The sequence below is a fragment of the Nycticebus coucang genome, chromosome 19, assembly GCF_027406575.1.
Source record: "Nycticebus coucang isolate mNycCou1 chromosome 19, mNycCou1.pri, whole genome shotgun sequence".
Lineage (NCBI taxonomy): Eukaryota > Metazoa > Chordata > Mammalia > Primates > Lorisidae > Nycticebus > Nycticebus coucang.
Window position 1 is genome coordinate 46,209,253 of NC_069798.1, and position 20,941 is coordinate 46,230,193.

The window sequence follows — 20,941 nt, forward strand, 5'->3', positions numbered from 1 at the left end:
GTTCTAACTACTATTATAGTCACTTATAGTCTCTGTCAGTGACCTTACACTTTATAACAGCAATTCTTACTCTTAGATACACGTTGGAATCATCTGGTAAACTTTAAAATGTGTTGAGGGCTGAATTCCACTCCCAGAGATTCCTATTTAATGGATGGCTTTTAAGTTCCCTGGGGTGATTATGCATTTAAGGTTGAGAACTGCTATTTCAGAAGGTAGGCATTTTTAGTTGGCTACTTCCAAGGAGCAGCAATGATCTAATAGCAATGAATTCATCTAACACTCAGGTTGTTGATGTTATTGAATACTATTTCCCACTAAAAGGAACCAAGAATCCCTGGGAAAATGTCTGATTCTAAGACCAGGGCAGAAACTGAACAAGATGAATCCTCATACAGTGCTGGTGAGAATATAAAATGGTTCAACCTCTTTGAAAAACAGGTTGGCAGTTACTCAAAAGCTTAAGCATAGAGTTAACCCTATGGCTCAGTAATTCTTCTCCTAGGTATATGCCCCAAAGAAATGAAAATACATGTCTACAGAAAAATTTGGACCTGAATGTTCACAGAATTATTCATGACAGTAAGTAAAAACAACCTAAATGTCCATCAACAGACATAGGGACAAACAAAATGTGGCACATCCATTCAATGGAATATTATTTAGTCATATAAAGGAACAAAATAGTGATACATGCTACAACATGGAAAATCTTGAAAACATTATGCTAAGTGAAAACATCTCAAAAATACATGATTCCATTCACATGAAAGTCCAGAATAGGAAAATCTAGAGACAGAAAGTAGATTAGTAGTTGCCTAAGACTGGGGGTGGGAAGTGGGGAAGAGAGGATAGTGTGATAATAAAAATGTTCTAAAATAGAATGTGACAATGGTTGCAGATATCTGTGAATGTATACTAAATGGGGGAACTGGAGGTTATGTGAATTATACCTCACCAAAATTGTTAAAAAATAAATTAAGTAAAATAATTCAATTGTGAACAAAAAACTCAATAGCAAAAAAAAAGAAAAGAAAAAAGAAAGAAAGAACAAAACACAACCAAGCAAGTGAAACTGCAACAAAAAAATAGCCGGGCGTTGTGGTGGGCGCCTGTAGTCCCAGCTGCTTGGGAGGCTGAGGCAAGAGAATCGCGTAAGCCCAAGAGTTAGAGGTTGCTGTGAGCCGTGTGACGCCTCAGCACTCTACCCGAGGGCGGTACAGTGAGACTCTGTCTCTACAAAAAAAAAGAAGAAAGAAAGAAAATGGGCAAAAGACATGAAGAGACATTTCACTGAAGAAGATATACAGATGGCAAAATAACACATAAAAAGTTGTTCAACATCACTACCATAGGGAAATGCAAATTCAAACCACAATGAGATATCACTATACATCTCTCAGAGAGGCAAAGTCAAAAACAGTGACAACACCAAATGCTGATAAGGATGTGGAGAAACTGGTTTGCTCCTATATTGCTGGTGCGGGGGTGTAAGATGGGACAGCTACTCTGAAAAACAGTTTCACAGTTTGTTAAAGATGTGCAACTACTACTAGCAATTGCCCTATTGGGCACTTAGCTTGTAGAAATGAGAATTTGTGTTCTCACAAAAACCTGTCCCCAAATATTTAGAGCAGCTTTGCTCACAAAAGGCATAAACTGGAAACAATCCACTATTCTTCAATAGGTTAAAGGTTAAACAAACTGTAGTATATCTATACTATGAATACTACTCAAGAATAATAAGAAATAAACTATTGATAGCTGTAACAATTTGGACAAATCTCCAGAGAGATTCATGCTAAATGAAAACTGTCAATCCAGAAAGTTGACGTACCACTTGATTCCATTAATATAATATTCTAAAAATAATAAAATTATAAAAATGAAGAACAAATTACAAGCTGCCATGGGATAAGAAGGGGTTGGGGCAAGAGGAAAGTAGGTGTGGCTATAAAAGGGCAACACAAGAGAGCCTGGAGGTGATGGGTAGGTTCTGTATCTTGATTGTATCAATGCTGGTATCCTAACCATGACATTGTACTGTAGTTTTGCAGGTATTACCACTGAGGGAAACTGAGTAAAAAATCTCTCTGTATTATTTCTTAAAACTGCATGTTAAAACATTGTTGACTGCTCACGAGTTATCAGGTAACATGGATAGTTTCTGTGTAAAACTGCCAGTCAACAATATGTTAATCTATAATTATTTCAAAATAAAAGGTTTATTTAAAAAACAAAGCACCGGTAGGAACAGTAGAGCCCCCTTAAAAGTTCAATACAAATTCTAAAGATATAGGTAGCTAAATAAATACCGAATGTCTTTCCCTACTTTCTTCACCTGAAAAAACTTTACATATCCTTTAAGGTCCGACTCAAATACCACTCTCTCACTGCTATCTTCCTCAAGTTCAGGAGTTCTCAAACTTTAGTATCAGAATCACCTGGGATGAGGGGTCCTTGTTAAAACACAGATATCTTGTCCCTGCCAAGATTTTGATTTGCAAATTCTGATTTGGAAGCCCATGAATTTCTACTTCTAACACTCCCCCCCCCCAAAAGATGCCACTGCTGTTGGTTTATGAACCACACTTAGAGTGGCACATTGGACTTGTGGCTGTCTTCCACAAGAGCAAGAAGTCAACAAGGAATCCCATCTAGCATATAGTAGGCACTAAATAAATGTCTTACTCTTTTTTGCTTCTTTTTATCTGCCTCTTCCTGTAAGTCTTGAAGGGCCCTTTGCACCAGTTTCATGTTCAAGTCCTGTTCTTCTCTGTATTCCTGCTGAATCTGCTTTATCTTCTCTTGTAGGGAGTTTTGCAGAACATTCCTAATTTCCTGTTTTGTTTTCTGTTTCTTTAGCTTATCCTGTTCATCCTCAAGTTTAACCTGTGCGATGTCATTTTCCTAAGGTGGCACAATAATAAAGATAATGCATCAGTACAACTGAACAAAACAAATACGTTAATGCATTTTATTTAAGAGATGAGAATAAAGGATTTCTTAGAAATACATACACACGCACTCATGGATTTAGAGCGGTCATAAGAAACAAACCTGGTTTTTATTGCCGAATCAGCAATAAAACTTTGTGAAAATTGCTCTGTATGTGTGATAATAAAATAATAAGTAGTTGTGGAGTTAAAAAATGCAGAAAAGCATAATGAGAAACCACCCATCATGATGATACCCAGCACCCACCACCACTCTCAACGTTTTGGCATATTGGCCTTCTGGACTTCTATGTAATCTGTCCAGATCTGCGTACATTACTAAACAGCAATAACAGTCCAGAAGTGAAATGTACCCTGTGAACCAGCCTGGGCCATCAGGCAGACTGTACAGTAACAGCCCTGCAAAGTGGGCTCCCCCCAGCAAGTGACCGCCCTGGAACGAGCACTGTATAAAGCCCACCACAAGGCGCGCCTCCTCCTCCTTCAGCAGCTGTGCGGCCTGCCGCTGCGCCTTCATGCTGGTGATCTGGGCGTTCAGCCCCAGGCGTGTGTTCTCCACCAGCTCTTTTTGTCTCCTCATCTCTTGGGCTTCTCGCCTTTCCTTGGCTAACCGGTCTTCCTCCCAAAGCCTCGCAAACATCTCCTTTTCCAACAGCTTTTGCCTCTTTAGCTCCTCATTAAATGCTATCTGTGCTTTCCGCTCCTCACACACTTTCTTCTGATGGAGACAACACAATTCAGTACGGAGCTCCTCACAGCACTCCCTGAAAGAGGAATTTAGAAGAGCCAGCCTTTCATGAGACACTGCTCTATTGAGGCACACATCTATAGACTCACAGGGAAATCAGACTGGACGTAGGCCCTCTGAGCAAACAAGTGAGGGGCTGCAGAGAGCCGGGCTGTCATAGCCCAACGCAGGCACTTCAGTCAGGCAGAGCACACTTTGAATCCTAGTTCTGTCACTTCCTGTATGACTTTGGATCAAAAACTCAATCAGAGTTTGTTTCCTTTTCTGTAAAATAACTGCTTTTCAACGTTCTGGTAAGGATCAGAGATAATGGATGTAAATACCTGATGAACAATAGGGGCTCAATAACTGGTAACTATTACTGTAACTAATACAAAATGGGTGGGTATTTGTAATACCTTAAGTGGATTAGGACTTGGGTGAAAGAGATAATGCATGCACAGTTAAGGAAAGACCGGAGGATGGGGTCAGCATAGCATGGTGACCCCATGAGGATAGGATCAGCATAGCATGGTGAAGCCTTTCCATTGCTCCTGAACTCCTGGCGGGGCACTTTTCTGTCCACTTTAAGGGGTTCCTGCTGGAGTTGAGAAAACAGCCCTATTGTTGCTGCCCCATTACCCTTTCATCCCCAGGCTTATGCCACCATTCAAGAAGAAATGCTCTTTCAATAAATATTTTCGATAAATATTTAGACCCCATCCTTTCTTTTAGTCTTAGCAATTCAATTGTCTTTAAAAATTCTTCATTGACAGCGTTTCTTAAGGGCTGTGATTCTCAACACTATCTGTACTTTATAATAATTTAGGGATATTTTCAAAATCTCACTTCCTTCCTTCTTCCCTCTTTCCTGGGCCAGACTAGTAAAACCAAAATATTCTGGTATACAGCCAAGGTTGAGAACTTTCAATTTAAAAGTAGTCTTTACAAACATCGGCTCCTCCTGGTTTCTAAATCAAATCCAGCACTAGGAAGTTGAAGTTTGGAGAAGGGATTCAATAAAGAACTTTTGAAGATATTTGAGTTGCTAAGACTGAAAGAAGAATAAAGTCTAAACTCATTACACGAGTGGGCAATACTATACAAATTGACATTAATCAAATATGTTAAGCATCGTTCCTTTGATGAGAATTCATCTCATTTCCCTAGCTAAACTGGAATCTCTCTGAGTGCTGGGACTCAGAAGTAAACTTCTTCAGTATGCCACATACCACCTACACAATGCCCAATAACTAATTATTGGTTTAACTGATATATAACTGCTCATTACCAGCATTGTCCATATTCTGTGGAAGGTTCAACCAGTTAAGAGAAGCTGAAATTGCTAGTATACCAAAACAAAAACAAATAAAAAACAAAGAATACTTTAATATTGAAAAATGAATTTATCTGTCTCAAATTAATCAGTGAAATTCTATCAGAATTGGCCAAGGTAAGTTATTAAAGTCCTTCCTAATCCTTTGCTTGATTCATAATCTAGCAAAATTATTCAGTTATTGAAAACTTAAAGCCTAAGAATAACAAGTAGTATGACTTATGAAATTTTTTCTTTTAAAAAAAAGCCCATTTTTCTAATTACAAAATTAATACAGTTCATTGCAGAAAATCTAGAAAATACAGAAAAGTTTAAAGACACTAAAAAAACAAAATCCTGAGTCCCACTACTAAAAGATAACCATAACCATTATTATAAAGTTAGTATATTTCTTTCTATTCTGTGTGTATAGGTGCATTTTTACCGGAATTGGACTCATTCTCTACGTGTGTATATCCTGGTATCTTAATTTTTCTTCTGTATATTATACTGGGAACATCTTCTCATAAACTATTTTTAAAAATAATTCCTAACTTTAAAATGTGTTTGTAGTCTAATAAGCTACATAATAAAGGCTGGAGCCCATAAGTACACGACAGTTCATTTAAACATTTCCCTATTTGATGAAAATATAGGTTATTCTGAGTTTTATTTTAATGACACAATGAACATTCTTAAATGTCACTCTTTGTGTTCATCTCTGATGATTTCTTTCTTTAACATAAAATCAAAGAGTACAATCATTGTTAAGGCAGCTGATGATGAATGCTGCCAACAAAGGCTGAATTAACAATGCAGGAAGGTGCCCACATCAATTATGTTTTTAGATCAGTAGGTCTTCAAACCTTTTAAATTATGTATTCTTTTCAGTAAAAAAAAAAAATCTAAGCACTAGCAGATTATTTATACATTGCATGAAATAATTACTATAGTACTATATCATATAAATTATTATATATGCAAAAATAAAAATTAAACACTGATGAGATAAAAACAAACATCTAATATTTTCTTCCTACACCTTAATAATTCACCCATTCACTCGACTTTGGGAACCCCTACTTTAGAGACGCTCATTTTTACCTACAGACAGACAGGATATCTACCTTTTAAAATTATAATAATCAGGGTGGCACCTGTTGCTCAGTGGGTAGGGCACTGGCCCTATATACCAAGGGTGGTGGGTTCAAACTCGGCCACCCCGGCCAAACTGCAACCAAAAAATAGCTGGGCGTTGTGGCGGGCGCCTGTAGTCCCAGCTACTCGGGAGGCTGAGGCCAGAGAATTACCTAAGCCCAGGAGTCGAAGGTTGCTGTGAGCTGTGAGACGCCCCGGCACTCTACCAAAGGTGATAGAGTGAGACTCTGTCTCTTCAAAAAAAAAAAATAATAATAATAAAATAAAATTATAATAATCATTGATAAGAGGAAAACTTGGCTTGTGAATGTTTTCTAGTTTACAAGGTACTTTCACACATAGTATCTTGTTTGATCCCTTCAAGTACAGGTATAATCTTCATTTTAGGGTTAAGACAATTGGGCCTCAGCTGGCCTAAGTGTCTTCATTATTATTTTTTTATCCTTGGTTTTGAGATGAGAAAATGGAAACAAAGAGCAAGTAAGTACCTAACCTAAGTTCATATATTTGATATGTGGTTGAAGTGGGACTGAAGACCTGTATGAAAGCCCTTGAGTTGGGTTACCTGGTGCTTCATTATATCACCTCTGCCATCGACTGACAGAGGCAGGACTACCCACAGGGGTTCTGACCACTCACCCTAGAGTATTTAATAAATATACCCCCAAATAAACCCCTAAAATGTATACTTTAATCTGGGATATAATCATTAATTCTGTATAAATATAGGACATTTAGAAAGAGATTCCACAATATATTCTGCCTAGTTTTAGCAATCTGAATGTACTCCCTTATAGCAGCTGTACCCACAACTTGTACCCAGTACTCCCTCTGGCTTCCAGTAGGAAGGTGTACAGATGTCTGGGCGTAAAATCAGATTATTACAGCATTAATAACGTATTATTAACAGCAACGTTATGGCAGTAAGAGAGAGGAAATGGTGGAAGCTTTTCTCTGAACCTTGACTTGATTCCCCAACATGCCTAATTTTGCTGCTTTCTCATCAGTTGACCTTTGGATTTTTTGATCTACTCAAATTTAGAATGCTGTAAAAGATAAACTCTGTCTGTATTCCCTGTATTCTAGCAGATTTCTTAGGGTTTAAATTGGCTTTTGGACCATCTGTTCCTGAATTCAGTTTAACATGATATACACCCTGCCCTGCTCGCACTTGATAACTTAAATGACACTATCAAAGAGGCTGATACAAAGTAGAGGCTCAACAATATTTATGGAATAAATGAATGTTAATGGCTATGTTTTTAAACACTTCTAGGTAATATTTGAACTTTAAAAATCCTTTCTGAAGACAAAAATCTTAATTAACCAGTTTCTCTAAAATGAAAAGACAGATGAATTGCATGATTTGGGGCATTCTATGGGTCATGTCATGTGATCATCACTCCACTGAAAACCGTGAATGAAAAAAGGAGACAAATAAACAAACCATCCTGAGAAGTATAACAGCAATTCTTTTGAAAAATTTTTTTGCAGTTTTTGGCTGGCGCCAGGTTTGAACCCACCACCTTGGTATATGGGGTCGGCACCCTACTCTTTTGAGCCACAGGCACTGCTTCATAATAGCAATTCTTAATGTTCACATTCTTAGATGTCAGAGAGGCACTGAAAATATAGCTAAGGAATACAATATAATGAAATTATAAATATATAATAGCTCTTGCTCTAAGAATAAAAGGAAGACATGTAAGTGTGGAGTGTGGACTTTGAGGCAGCAGAACCCCCACAGCTCGGTAAGTGTATTCAAGGGAGATGCATTAAAGGAACCACCCCCAACTGCTTCTTCTCCCTTCCTGAAACAACAATAGTCCTTTCTCCTTTCTCTCTCTGCCAGAAGTCATGTAGCTTCTATATACTTTCCTATCTTTTGCCTAAAAGCAGATAGACTTCACTCCCTAAAGTTAATCTTTACCCCACATACTAAGATTCATGTCATTTACTTGTCTAGTTACTTCCCCTCAATCTTGTAAGATGAATACATTCCCATTCGCCTTTCTTGCTGATTTGCAACATTGTTAGTATAAGCAACCTCCTTTACCGACTATATAAACAAGTGGTTCTCAACCTTCCTAATGCTGCAATCCTTTAATACAGTTTCTCATGTTGTGGTGACCCCCAACCATAAAATTATTTTCGTTGCTACTTCATAACTGTAATTTTGCTACTGTTATGAATTGTAATGTAAACATCTGATATGCAGGATGTATTTTCAGGGTTACAAAGCGGTCGCGACCCACAGGTTGAGAACCGCTGATTTAAACAAAGCTGTTTACATGGTTTGGTGCTGGCTGCAGTCATCAGCTGTGCCAGACCTCCCAATCCCATCTCTTTATCCTTTATGCAATCTATGTCTCTTGAATGATTTCTCAATTCCCCACCATTCCCCTGTGGTTCATTTACCCTTTGCACTGGTTCACAAGACATTGGGTCTTTTTCGTATATCTTTGCTTTAGAGGTAAAGAACATCTTACTTTGTGATTTTAAAAGCATCTGTCAAGCTCTTGATGATGTAACACTATTATCTCCAAGAATCACCCTTAGGTAAATCTCCACATAAACCCTTCCTCTGGAAGTGTACAATATTGAGCTGAAATCAGTGCACAGATTCAGGGTATCTAAAAACAGAAAAGCACAGTGAGAAGGGGTATGGAGGCAACCACAGGCTTAGACTGAGCACACTGAAGACCAGGGACCTGAAACCAAGGGTCACTGTGGGTCTAGGTCAGGAAGTGGATCAGAAGTCCAGGTGACCAGAACCCATGGATTGGAATACCACATGAGGAAACAGACAATAAAGAACAGGGAACTAAACACATTCAGCCCAAGTGGGGACTACAGCAGTAGGGAAAAAGCCCAACTTTACCAAGGACTCCCTGGGATAAGGGCTTCAAAAGAACTTTCTGCCAACAGCAAGGTGTAGGTTAATACAATTCAACAACTGGGAAGCAAGCACAGAAAGAACATCAGAGCACAGTTCCCAAACTCTGTTACAATTCAACGATATGTAACATAATTGCCAAGGCTTGAAGATAAACATACGGTATAGCATTAGGCTATAACTTACTCTAAATTAGCATCCCTATATCTTTAATATGTCCACTTTGGATTTTGCTTGTGTGTGTATCTGATCCCCTTACCTGAATTGCTGGTCTAGTTTTTCAGCCACAAAATCCTGTCTCTCTTTTTCTTTCTTTTCTTTTAATACTCTAGTTTTCTCTCTCATTCTATCTTTTTTCTCCTCAAGGGTTTCTTCTTTCAATTGCATCTCAGTAAAATATGCATTTTCTTCTGATGCTAAAAGTTCACGTAGCCTGAAAAAAAAATCACACTCTCATGCTATATGCACCATTTTATTGATTTTCACTTGTTAATTTGATTTCAGAATTACAAATCTAATAAATTTTATAAGAAGGAGAAGACCATTATAGTTCTTTAAAAAATAATACAAGATGCCACTTAAAGCAATAGAAACAGATCTGTACCACACAAATAAGATATGAAATGCATATTTTCAACAAAAGAATTAAAATGAACAATTTCATAGTAATAAAATATGAAACAATATATTCTTCTGTTTTCCATCAAATTATAGATTTTCACAAGTAAAACTATTAAGTGATAGCTATTGATAGACTGTAAATAACTCAGCCAACATCCTTACTATAATTTTGGATTTGTAAATCTCAACTGGTAGTTTTAGGAATGTTCAATAGCCTGTGTCTCCAGGTTTTCAAGCCTTACTTATTTCGTCTTTCTTCAATATTAATAATAAATCCTTGCACAGCATCCTTGATTCTTGCTTGCACAAGGTTTTCCAAAAACTTGCGGTCATTATGCTGGTTCCACTCAACTTTCAAGCGGTCCCGTTCATTAGACTTAATAGAGGCCAAAATAGCATGATACTTCTGATGACTGCGTCGGATTCTTTCTAGATGTTGCTCAACCTTTTGGTCTTTGGGAGGCTTGGCTCTCTGAAAACAAAAGCTACTATCACTTATGATGAGCAAAACATCAGTCACATTATTTTCAATTAATTATGACTTCCATCGATATTCATACTAAATAAAATTTGGTATATTTTATTTACCTGCTACAACTGAAAACAGCTTAAGAACCTAAGGAGCAACTTGTTTGATTCTCTGAGCCTATACCTAAGATGTTATCAAGTTAGTCTCAAATATTTCAGAAGTGCTGTTTGAGTAAAAGTTGATGAAATTATAAAGTTAAAAATATGACCAGGATTCTATAAAGATTATCTAGTCAAGTGTGTGTCACACTTTATGGGGGCAAAACATGATTGCAAGAGGGACTTTACCTAACAATTGCAATCAGTGTAACCTGGCTTATTGTACCCTCAATGAATCCCCAACAATAAAAAAAAAAAAAAAGATTATCTAGTCAAACTCAGAGACATTTGAGAGATTTGCATAAGGTGCTTCAAGTAGGGCAGACCTGGGCAGACAAAAACTAGAGGTCTTCTAATTCTTGACATTGATCTTGCCACCTACTATTCCACTTTGTTTCAAAGGTGTAGATCATAGTTATCACCATCAAAATACTTTCAATGAAAAGGGGTTACTATCTAAGTATATAGGCAATATATCCAGGGTGGCCATAAAGTTTGTGTGCAATTCAAAATAGTGTGTAATTTAAAATTACACCTCCACTTTATGGCCACCCTGCATATACATATTTAATTGTGACAATGAAAAACCCAAACCCTAGACAAACTTCATACTGATGTAATTTTCTTTCTTTCTTTTTTTGAGACAGAGTCTCACTATGTTGCCCTCAGTAGAGTGCCATGGCATGACAGCTCACAGCAACCTCCTACTCTTGGGCTTAAGCAATTCTCTTGCCACAGCCTCCCAAGTAGCTGGGATGATAGGCACCTGCCACAATGCCTGGCTATTTTTGGTAGTAGTTGTTATTGTTGTTTGGCAGGCCCAGGCCGGGTTTGAACCCGCCTGCCCTGGTGTATGTGACTGTTGCCCTGCCCACTCAGCTACAGGTGCCTGAGCCTACTGATGTCATTTTCATGGTTTTTGTACTGTACTATAAGTATATAAAATGTAATTAAAGAGGAAACTAGGTTAAATTCATACAGGACATCTCTGTATTACCTGTATAATTTCTTACGAATCCATCATATTTCAAAATAACTGTTTAAAAAAGAAAAACAAAAAACAAGGAAAAATCCTAGTAAAGAAGAAGGATGAAATAAAATGAAGGGGAGGAGAAAGGAAGGAGGAAAAAGAATGGGGGGAAACTGGTGGTAGAACATCATTCCTGTTTCTGTAGTACCCACAAGTTTTATTTATTTTTTTTTGTTTCTGTTTTTTTAATTTATTTTTTATTTTTTTATTTTATTCTTTTTTTTAGTGTTAAATCATAGCTGTGTACATTAGTGCAATCAAGGGGTACAATGTGCTGGTTTCATTTACAATCTGAAATATTCTCATCAAATTGTTCAATGTAGCCTTCATGGCATTTTCTTAGTTATTGTATGTAGACATTTGTATTCTGCCTCTAGTAAGTTTTGCCTGTACCCATTATAAGATGCACCATAGGTGTGGCCCCACCCACTACCTTCCCTTCACCTTAACCTCCCCCCTCCCTTCCCCTTCCTTGGCCCTTTCCTCATAGTCTTGCACTATAGTTGGGTTATAGTCTTCATGTGAAAGCTATAATTTAGCTTCATAGTAGGGCTGAGTACATTGGATACTTTTTCTTCCATTCCTGAGATACTTTGCTAAGAATATGTTCCAGCCCCATCCATGTAAACATGAAAGAGGTAAAGTCTCCATCTTATTTAAGGCTGCATAATATTCCATGGTGTACATATACCACAATTTGCTAGTCCATTCATGGGTTGATGGGCACTTGGGCTTCTTCCATGACTTAGCAATTATGAATTGGGCTGCAATAAACATTCTGGTACAAATGTCTTTGTTATCTTGTGATTTTTGGTCTTCTGGGTATAAACCTAGTAAAGGAATTATAGGATCGAACGGCAGGTGTATTTTTAGGTCTCTAAGTATTCTCCAAACATCCTTCCAGAAGGAACGCATTAGTGTGCATTCCCACCAGCAGTGTAGAAGTGTGCCCTTTTCTTCACACCCACGGGCTACTCTTCCTGGGGTTAGGTGATAACTCAAAGTAGTTTTGATTTGCATTTCTCTGATGATTAAGGATGATGAGCTTTTTTTCATGTGTTTGTAGATCGTGCATCTGTCTTCTTTGGAGAGGTTTCTCTTCAAGTCCCTTGCCCACCCTGAGATGGGATCACGTGTTCTTTCTTGCTAATACATTTGAGTTCTCTGTGGATTCTAGTTATTAGACCTTTATCGGAGGTATAACCTGCAAATATTTTCTCCCATTCTGAGGGCTGTCTGCTTGCTTTACTTACTATGTTCTTGGCTGTGCAGAAGCTTGTTAGTTTGATCAGGTCCCAGTAGTGTATTTTTGATACTGCTTCGATTGCCATGGGGGTCCTCCTCATAAAATATTCACCCACGCCGATTCCTTCTGGAGTTTTTCCTGAACTTTCTTCAAGTATTTACACAGTTTCACATCTTAGGTTTAAATCTTTTATCCAGTGACAGTCTATCTTAGTGAAAGGTGTGGGTCCAGTTTCAATCTTCTACAGGTTGCCAGCCAGTTCACCCAGCACCATTTATTAAACAGGGAATACTTCCCCCCTGAATGTTTTTTTTTTTTTTTATTGTTGGGGATTCATTGAGGGTACAATAAGCCAGTTACACTGATTGCAATTGTTAGGTAAAGTCCCTCTTGCAATCATGTCTTGCCCCCATAAAGTGTGACACACACCAAGGCCCCACCCCCCTCCCTCCATCCCTCTTTCTGCTTCCCCCCCCCATAACCTTAATTGTCATTAATTGTCCTCATATCAAGATTGAGTAAATAGGGTTCATGCTTCTCCATTCTTGTGATGCTTTATTAAGAATAATGTCTTCCACCTCCATCCAGGTTAATACGAAGGATGTAAAGTCTCCATTTTTTTTAATGGCTGAATAGTATTCCATGGTATACATATACCACAGCTTGTTAATCCATTCCTGGGTTGGTGGGCATTTAGGCTATTTCCACATTTTGGCGATTGTAAATTGAGCTGCAATAAACAGTCTAGTACAAGTGTCCTTATGATAAAAGGATTTTTTTCCTTCTGGGTAGATGCCCAGTAATGGGATTGCAGGATCAAATGGGAGGTCTAGCTTGAGTGCTTTGAGGTTTCTCCATACTTCCTTCCAGAAAGGTTGTACGAGTTTGCAGTCCCACCAGCAGTGTAAAAGTGTTCCCTTCTGTCCACATCCACGCCAGCATCTGCAGTTTTGAGATTTTGTGATGTGGGCCATTCTCACTGGGGTTAGATGATATCTCAGGGATGTTTTGATTTGCATTTCTCTAATATATAGAGATGATGAACATTTTTTCATGTGTTTGTTAGCCATTCGCCTGTCGTCTTTAGAGAAAGTTCTATTCATGTCTCTTGCCCATTGATATAAGGGACTGTTGGCTTTTTTCATGTGGATTAATTTGAGTTCTCTATAGATCCTGGTTATCAAGCTTTTGTCTGATTGAAAATATGCAAATATCCTTTCCCATTGTGTGGGTTGTCCCTTTGCTTTGGTTATTGTCTCCTTAGCTGTACAGAAGCTTTTCAGTTTAATGAAGTCCCATTTGTTTATTTTTGTTGTTGTTGCAATTGCCATGGCAGTCTTCTTCATGAAGTCTTCCCCCAGGCCAATGTCTTCCAGTGTTTTTCCTATGCTTTCTTTGAGGATTTTTATTGTTTCATGCCTTAAATTTAAGTCCTTTATCCATCTTGAATCAATTTTTGTGAGTGGGGAAAGGTGTGGGTCCAGTTTCAGTCTTTTACATGTAGACATCCAATTCTCCCAACACCATTTATTGAATAGGGAGTCTTTCCCCCAAGGTAAGTTCTTGTTTGGTTTATCGAAGATTAGGTGGTTGTAAGATGTTAGTTTCGTTTCTTGGTGTTCAATTCGATTCCAAGTGTCTATGTCTCTGTTTTTGTGCCAGTACCATGCTGTCTTGAGCACTATGGCTTTGTAGTACAGACTAAAATCTGGTATGCTGATGCCCCCAGCTTTATTTTTGTTACTAAGAAGTGCCTTAGCTATACGGGGTTTTTTCCGGTTCCATACAAAACGCAGAATCATTTTTTCCAAATCTTGAAAGTACAATGTAGGTACTTTGATAGGAATGGCATTGAATAGGTAGATTGCTTTGGGAAGTATAGACATTTTAACAATGTTGATTCTTCCCATCCATGAGCATGGTATGTTCTTCCATTTGTTAATATCCTCTGCTATTTCCTTTCTGAGGAGTTCATAGTTTTCTTTATAGAGGTCCTTCACCTCCTTCGTTAGGTATATTCCTAGGTATTTCATTTTCTTTGAAACTATGGTGAAGGGAGTTGTGTCCTTAATTAGCTTCTCATCTTGACTGTTATTGGTGTATACAAAGGCTACTGACTTGTGGACATTGATTTTATATCCTGAAACATTACTGTATTTTTTGATGACTTCTAGGAGTCTTATGGTTGAGTCTTTGGGGTTCTCTAAGTATAAGATCATGTCGTCAGCAAAGAGGGAGAGTTTGACCTCCTCTGCTCCCATTTGGATTCCCTTTATTTCCTTGTCTTGCCTAATTGTATTGGCTAGAACTTCCAGCACTATGTTGAATAGTAAAGGTGACAGAGGACAACCTTGTCTGGTTCCAGTTCTAAGAGGAAAAGCTTTCAGTTTTATTCCATTCAGTAAAATATTGGCTGTGGGTTTGTCATAGATAGCGTCAATCAGTTTTAGAAATGTGCCACCTATGCCTATACTCTTCAGTGTTCTAATTAGAAAAGGATGCTGGATTTTATCAAATGCTTTTTCTGCATCTATTGAGAGGATCATGTGATCTTTATTTTTGCCTCTGTTAATATGGTGGATAACGTTTATGGACTTGCGTGTGTTAAACCAGCCTTGCATCCCTGGGATGAAGCCTACTTGATCATGTTGAATGACTTTTTTGATGATAAGCTGTAATCTACTGGCTAGGATTTTGTTGAGAATTTTTCCATCTATATTCATGAGTGAGATTGGTCTGAAATTCTCCTTTTTGTTTGGGTCTTTTCCTGGTTTTGGTATGAGGGTGATGTTTGCTTCATAGAATGTGTTGGGGAAGATTCCTTCTTCCTCAATTTTTTGGAATAATTTCTGCAGTACAGGAATAAGCTCTTCCTTGAAGGTTTGATAGAATTCTGGAGTGAAGCCATCTGGACCAGGGCATTTTTTAGTTGGAAGCTTTTTAATTGTTTCTTTGATCTCAGTGCTTGAAATTGGTCTGTTCAGGAGATCTATTTCTTCCTGGCTGAGTCTAGGGAGAGGGTGTGATTCCAAATATTGATCCATTTCCTTCACATTGTCAAATTTCTGGGCATAGAGTTTCTGGTAGTATTCAGAGATGATCTCTTGTATCTCTGTGGGATCAGTTGTTATTTCCCCTTTATTGTTTCTGATTGAGGTTACTAGAGATTTTACTTTTCTATTTCTCGTTAGTCTGGCCAATGGTTTATCTATTTTATTTATTTTTTCAGAAAACCAACTCCTTGTTTCATTAATTTTCTGAATGATTCTTTTGTTTTCAATTTCATTGATCTCTGATTTGATTTTGGATATTTCTTTTCTTCTACTGAGTTTAGGCTTAGATTGTTCTTCTTTTTCCAATTCCATAAGATCTCTTGTGAGATTGTTGATGTGCTCTCTTTCTGTTTTTCGAACGTAGGCATCTAAAGCGATGAATTTTCCTCTCAAAACTGCTTTTGCAGTATCCCACAGGTTTTGGTAGCTTGTGTCTTCATTGTTGTTATGCTCAAGGAAGTTAATGATTTCCTGTTTTATTTCTTCCTGCACCCATCTGTTATTCAACAGAAGATTGTTTAATTTCCATGCCTTTGGGTGGGGTCGAGCATTTTTGTTAGAGTTGAGTTCCACCTTTAGTGCCTTATGGTCTGAAAAGATACAAGGTAAAATTTCAATTCTTTTGATTCTGTTGATATTTGTTTTGTGTCCCAGGATATGATCAATTTTGGAGAATGTTCCATGGGGTGATGAGAAGAATGTATATTCTTTATCTTTGGGGTGGAGTGTTCTATATGCGTCTATCAAGCATAGTTGTTCTAGGGTCTCATTTAAATCTCTTATATCTTTGTTTAATTTCTGTTTAGAGGATCTGTCCAGCTCTGTAAGAGGTGTGTTAAAGTCCCCTGTTATGATGGTATTATCAGATATCATATTGCTCAGACTGAGTAAGGTCTGCTTCAAGAATCTGGGAGCATTTAAATTGGGTGCATAAATATTTAGAATTGAAATGTCTTCTTGTTGTAGTTTTCCCTTGACCAATATAAAGTGACCATCTTTGTCTTTTTTGACTTTAGTTGCTTTAAATCCACATGTATCTGAAAATAAGATTGCAACTCCTCTTTTCTTCTGAATTCCATTTGCCTGAAAAATTGTCTTCCAACCCTTGACTCGGAGCTTGAATTTGTCTTTTGAAGCCAGGTGTGTTTCTTGCAGACAGCAAATGGATGGCTTGTGTTTTTTAATCCAGTCAGCCAATCTATGTCTCTTCAGTGGGGAATACAAGCCATTAACATTTATTGAGATAATTGATAAGTGTGGTAGTATTCTATTCATCTTATTTGGTGAGAGTCCATTGCTTAGTTTTATCTTTTGCATCAGTGTGGAGGTTAGGTTCTGTCCTTTGATTTCTGAGTTCTTACTTTGCTGCTGATCCATTGTGGTGGTCAGTGTGCAGAACAGGTTGAGGTATTTCCTGTAGAGCTGGTCTTGTTGTGGCGAATTTCCTCAATGTTTGTATATCCGTAAATGATTTGATTTCTCTGTCAATTTTGAAGCTTAGCTTAGCAGGGTACAGAATTCTGGGCTGGAAATTGTTCTGTTTAAGCAGATTAAAGGTAGATGACCATTGTCTTCTTGCTTGGAAAGTTTCATTAGAGAAGTCTGCGGTCACTCTGATGGATTTGCCCCTGTAGGTCAACTGGCGCTTACTCCTGGCAGCTTGCAGAATCTTTTCTTTTGTCTTGACTTTGGACAGGTTCATCACAATGTGTCTTGGAGAAGCTCGGTTAGAGTTGAGGCGACCTGGGGTCCGATAGCCCTCTGAAAGCAGTGTGTCAGAATCTTTGGTGATGTTTGGGAAATTTTCTTTTATAATATTCTCTAGTATGGCTTCCATTCCTCTGGGGCATTCTTCTTCCCCTTCTGGAATTCCTATAACTCGTATGTTGGAACGCTTCATAAAGTCCCATAATTCTGACAGTGAACGTTCTGCTTTCTCTCTCTTCTTTTCTGCCTCTTTTACTATCTGAGTTATCTCAAAAACTTTGTCTTCTACCTCTGAAATTCTTTCTTCTGCATGGTCTAACCTGTTGCTGATACTTTCCATTGCATCTTTAAGTTCCCTGATTGACTGTTTCATTTCCTTCAGCTTTGCTATATCCTTTTTATATTCTTGATATCGTTCATCTCTGATTTGATTCTGTTTTTGGATTTCCTTTTGGTTATTTTCCACTTTATTAGCAGTTTCCTTCATTGTTTCCATCATTTCTTTCATTGTTTTCAACATGTGTATTCTAAATTCCCTTTCTGTCATTCCTAACATTTCTGTATAGGTGGAATCCTCTGCAGTAGCTACCTCATGGTCCCTTGGCGGGGTTGTTCTGGACTGGTTCTTCATGTTGCCTGGAGTTTTCTGCTGATTCTTCCTCATGAGTGATTTCTTTTATCTGTTTCCTTGCCCTAATTTTCCTTTCACTTCCTCTTGCTCTTTAAGTTCTTGTGCCTGTGGAAGTTGTGGGCGGGTTTAGACGGATGGAACACACGGAACCACTTGCCGGTTTTCCACTGTTTTAGTCCTCCTCTTGGGGTCCAGAAGTCTCGCTGACTCCCTGTATCCTCATAGAAGTTATGATAGGCTCCCCCCTGAATGTTTTTAATTGGCTTGTCAAAGATCAAATAATGGTAAGTAGCTGGATTGATCTCTTGGTTCTCTATTCTGTTCCAGACATCTACTTCTCTGTTTTTGTGCCAATACCATGCTGTTTTGATCACCAGCAATTTATACTACAGTCTCAGGTCTGGTAGTGTGATTCCCCCTGGTGTGTTTTTATTGCTGAGTAATGTTTTTGCTATTCAAGGGTTTTTCTGATTCCATGTAAAACGAAGTATTATTTTTTCAAGATCTTTAAAATATGACAATGGAGCTTTAATACGAATTGCATTAAAATTATATATTGCTTTGGGTAGTATACACATTTTAACAATGTTGATTCTTCCCAGCCATGAGCATGGTATGTTTTTCCATTTGTTAACATCTTCAGCTATTTCTTTTCTTAAAGTGTCATAGTTCTCTTTGTAGAAATCTTTCACGTCCTTTGTTAGGTATACTTCAAAATATTTCATCTTCTTTGGCACTACTGTGAAAGGAATAGAATCCTTGACTTTTTTTCGGCTTGGTTATTGTTGGTATATATAAAGGCTACAGATTTATGGGTGTTGATTTTGTAGCCTGAGACATTGCTGTATTCCTTGATCACTTCTAAAAGTTTTGTAGTAGAATCCCTAGTGTTTTCCAGATACACGATCATATCATCTGCGAAGAGTGAAAGTTTGATCTCTTCTGACCCTATGTGGATACCCTTGATCGCCTTTTCTTCCTTAATTGCAATGGCTAAAACTTCCATGACAATGTTAAATAGCAATGGACTCAATGGACAACTTTGCCTGGTTCCTGATCTAAGTGGAAATGATGTCAATTTAACTCCATTCAATACGATATTGGCTGTGGGTTTGCTATAGATGGCCTCTATTAGTTTAAGAAATGTCCCTTCTATACCAATTTTCTTAAGTGTTCTGATCATGAAGGATGCTGGATATTATCAAAAGCTTTTTCTGCATCAATTGAAAGAATCATATGGTCCTTATTTTTTAGTTTATGTGCTGAATTACATTTATAGATTTACGTATATTGAATCAGCCTTGAGACCCTGAGATAAATCCCACTTGGTCATGGTGTATAATTTTTTTGATGTGTTGTTGGATTCTGTTTGTCAAGATCTTATTGAGTATTTTAGCATCAATATTCATTAGTGATATTGGTCTATAATTTTCTTTTCTTGTTGGGTCTTTCCCTGGTTTGGGGATCAAGGTGATGTTTGCTTCATAGAATATGTTGGGTAATATTCCTTCTTTTTCTATATTTTGGAAGAGGTTTAGTAGTATAGGTACTAGTTCTTCTTTAAAGATTTGGTAGAATTCTGACATAAAGCCATCTGGTCCTGGGCTTTTCTTTTTAGGGAGATTTTGTATAGTTGATGCTATTTCAGAACTTGATATAGGCCTGTTCAACATTTCCACTTCATTCTGGCTAAGTCTTAGTAGGTGGCGTACTTCCAGGTATTGGTTGATTTCTTTCAGTTTTTTGTATTTCTGAGAGTAGAGTTTCTTGTAGTATTCATTAAGGATTTTTTGAATTTCTGAGGGGTCTGTTGTTATTTCATCATTACCATTTCTGATTGATGAAATTAGAGATTTTACTCTTTTTCCTGGTTAGGTTGGCCAAAGGTTTATCTATTTTATTGATATTTTCAAAAAACCAACTTTTGGATTTATTGATCTGTTGTATAATTCTTTTGTTTTCAATTTCATTTAATTCTGCTCTCATTTTGATTATTTCTTTTCTGCTGCTAGGTTTGGGGTTGGAGTGTTCTTCCTTCTCCAGTTGCTTGAGATGTCCCATTAAGTTATTAACTTCCTCTCTTTCGACTTTCTTGAGGAATGCTTGCAGTGCTATAAATTTCCCTCTTGGGACTGCCTTTGCAGTATCCCCAAGGTTTTGGTAATTCATGTCTTGCTTGTTGTTTTGTTCCAAAAATTTGGTGATTTCCTTCTTAATCTCGTCTATAACCCATCTATCCTTCAGCACAAGGTTGTTTAGCTTCCATGTTTTTGTATGGGTATGCAGGTTCCTGTTGTTATTGAGTTCAACTTTTATTCCATGATGGTCTGAGAAGATGCAAGGGATAATTTCTATTTTTAAAAATTTGCTGAGGTTAAATTTGTGGCCTAGGAAGTGGTCAATTTTGGAGTATGTTCCGTGGACTGATGAGAAGAATGTGTATTCAGTTTTGTTGGGATGAAATGTTCTGTAGATGTCTGTTAAGTCCAAATGTTGAATCATTAATTTTAACTCTAAAATATCTTTGCTTAGCTTCTTTTTAGAGGATCTATCCAGCACTGCTAAAGGGGTGTTAAAATCTCCAACTACTATGGAACTGGAGGAAATCAAGTTGCTCATGTCTGTTAGAGTTTCTCTTATAAATTAACGTGTGTTCTGGTTGGGTGCATAAATATTAATAATTGAAATCTCATCATATTGAGTATTACCGTTAACAAATGTGAAGTGTCCATTCTTATCCTTATTTTGCTTGTCTTCAATGTCAGAAATCTTTTCTTCTGCTTGCTCCATTCTGTTACTGAGGGATTCTACTGTGGTTCTTAGATCTTTGAGGGCTGCAACTTCTTGTCTCAATGTGCCAAAATTTGGTCATTTGATCTTTGAAATTGTTGAATTCTTGATCTATCTGTTGGGTTACTGCCTGGAATTCTAATTCAATCTTATTTGCTATCCAGATTCTGAATTTGATTTCTG

The 20,941-nt window shown here is 37.5% G+C and overlaps 1 protein-coding gene across 1 annotated transcript in view; it reads right to left on the bottom strand.

Annotated features, from left to right (window-relative positions):
* The window catches only part of CFAP53 (cilia and flagella associated protein 53), a 41,085-nt gene that overhangs the window by 14,783 nt on the left and 5,361 nt on the right, over positions 1-20,941 (bottom strand). The window contains exons 2-5 of the mRNA XM_053572025.1: positions 9,917-10,146; positions 9,313-9,486; positions 3,418-3,721; positions 2,692-2,910 (exon numbers count right to left, since the gene is read on the bottom strand). Coding sequence (XP_053428000.1) covers positions 2,692-2,910; positions 3,418-3,721; positions 9,313-9,486; positions 9,917-10,146 — 927 coding nt within the window. The remainder of the gene's footprint in view (positions 1-2,691; positions 2,911-3,417; positions 3,722-9,312; positions 9,487-9,916; positions 10,147-20,941) is intronic.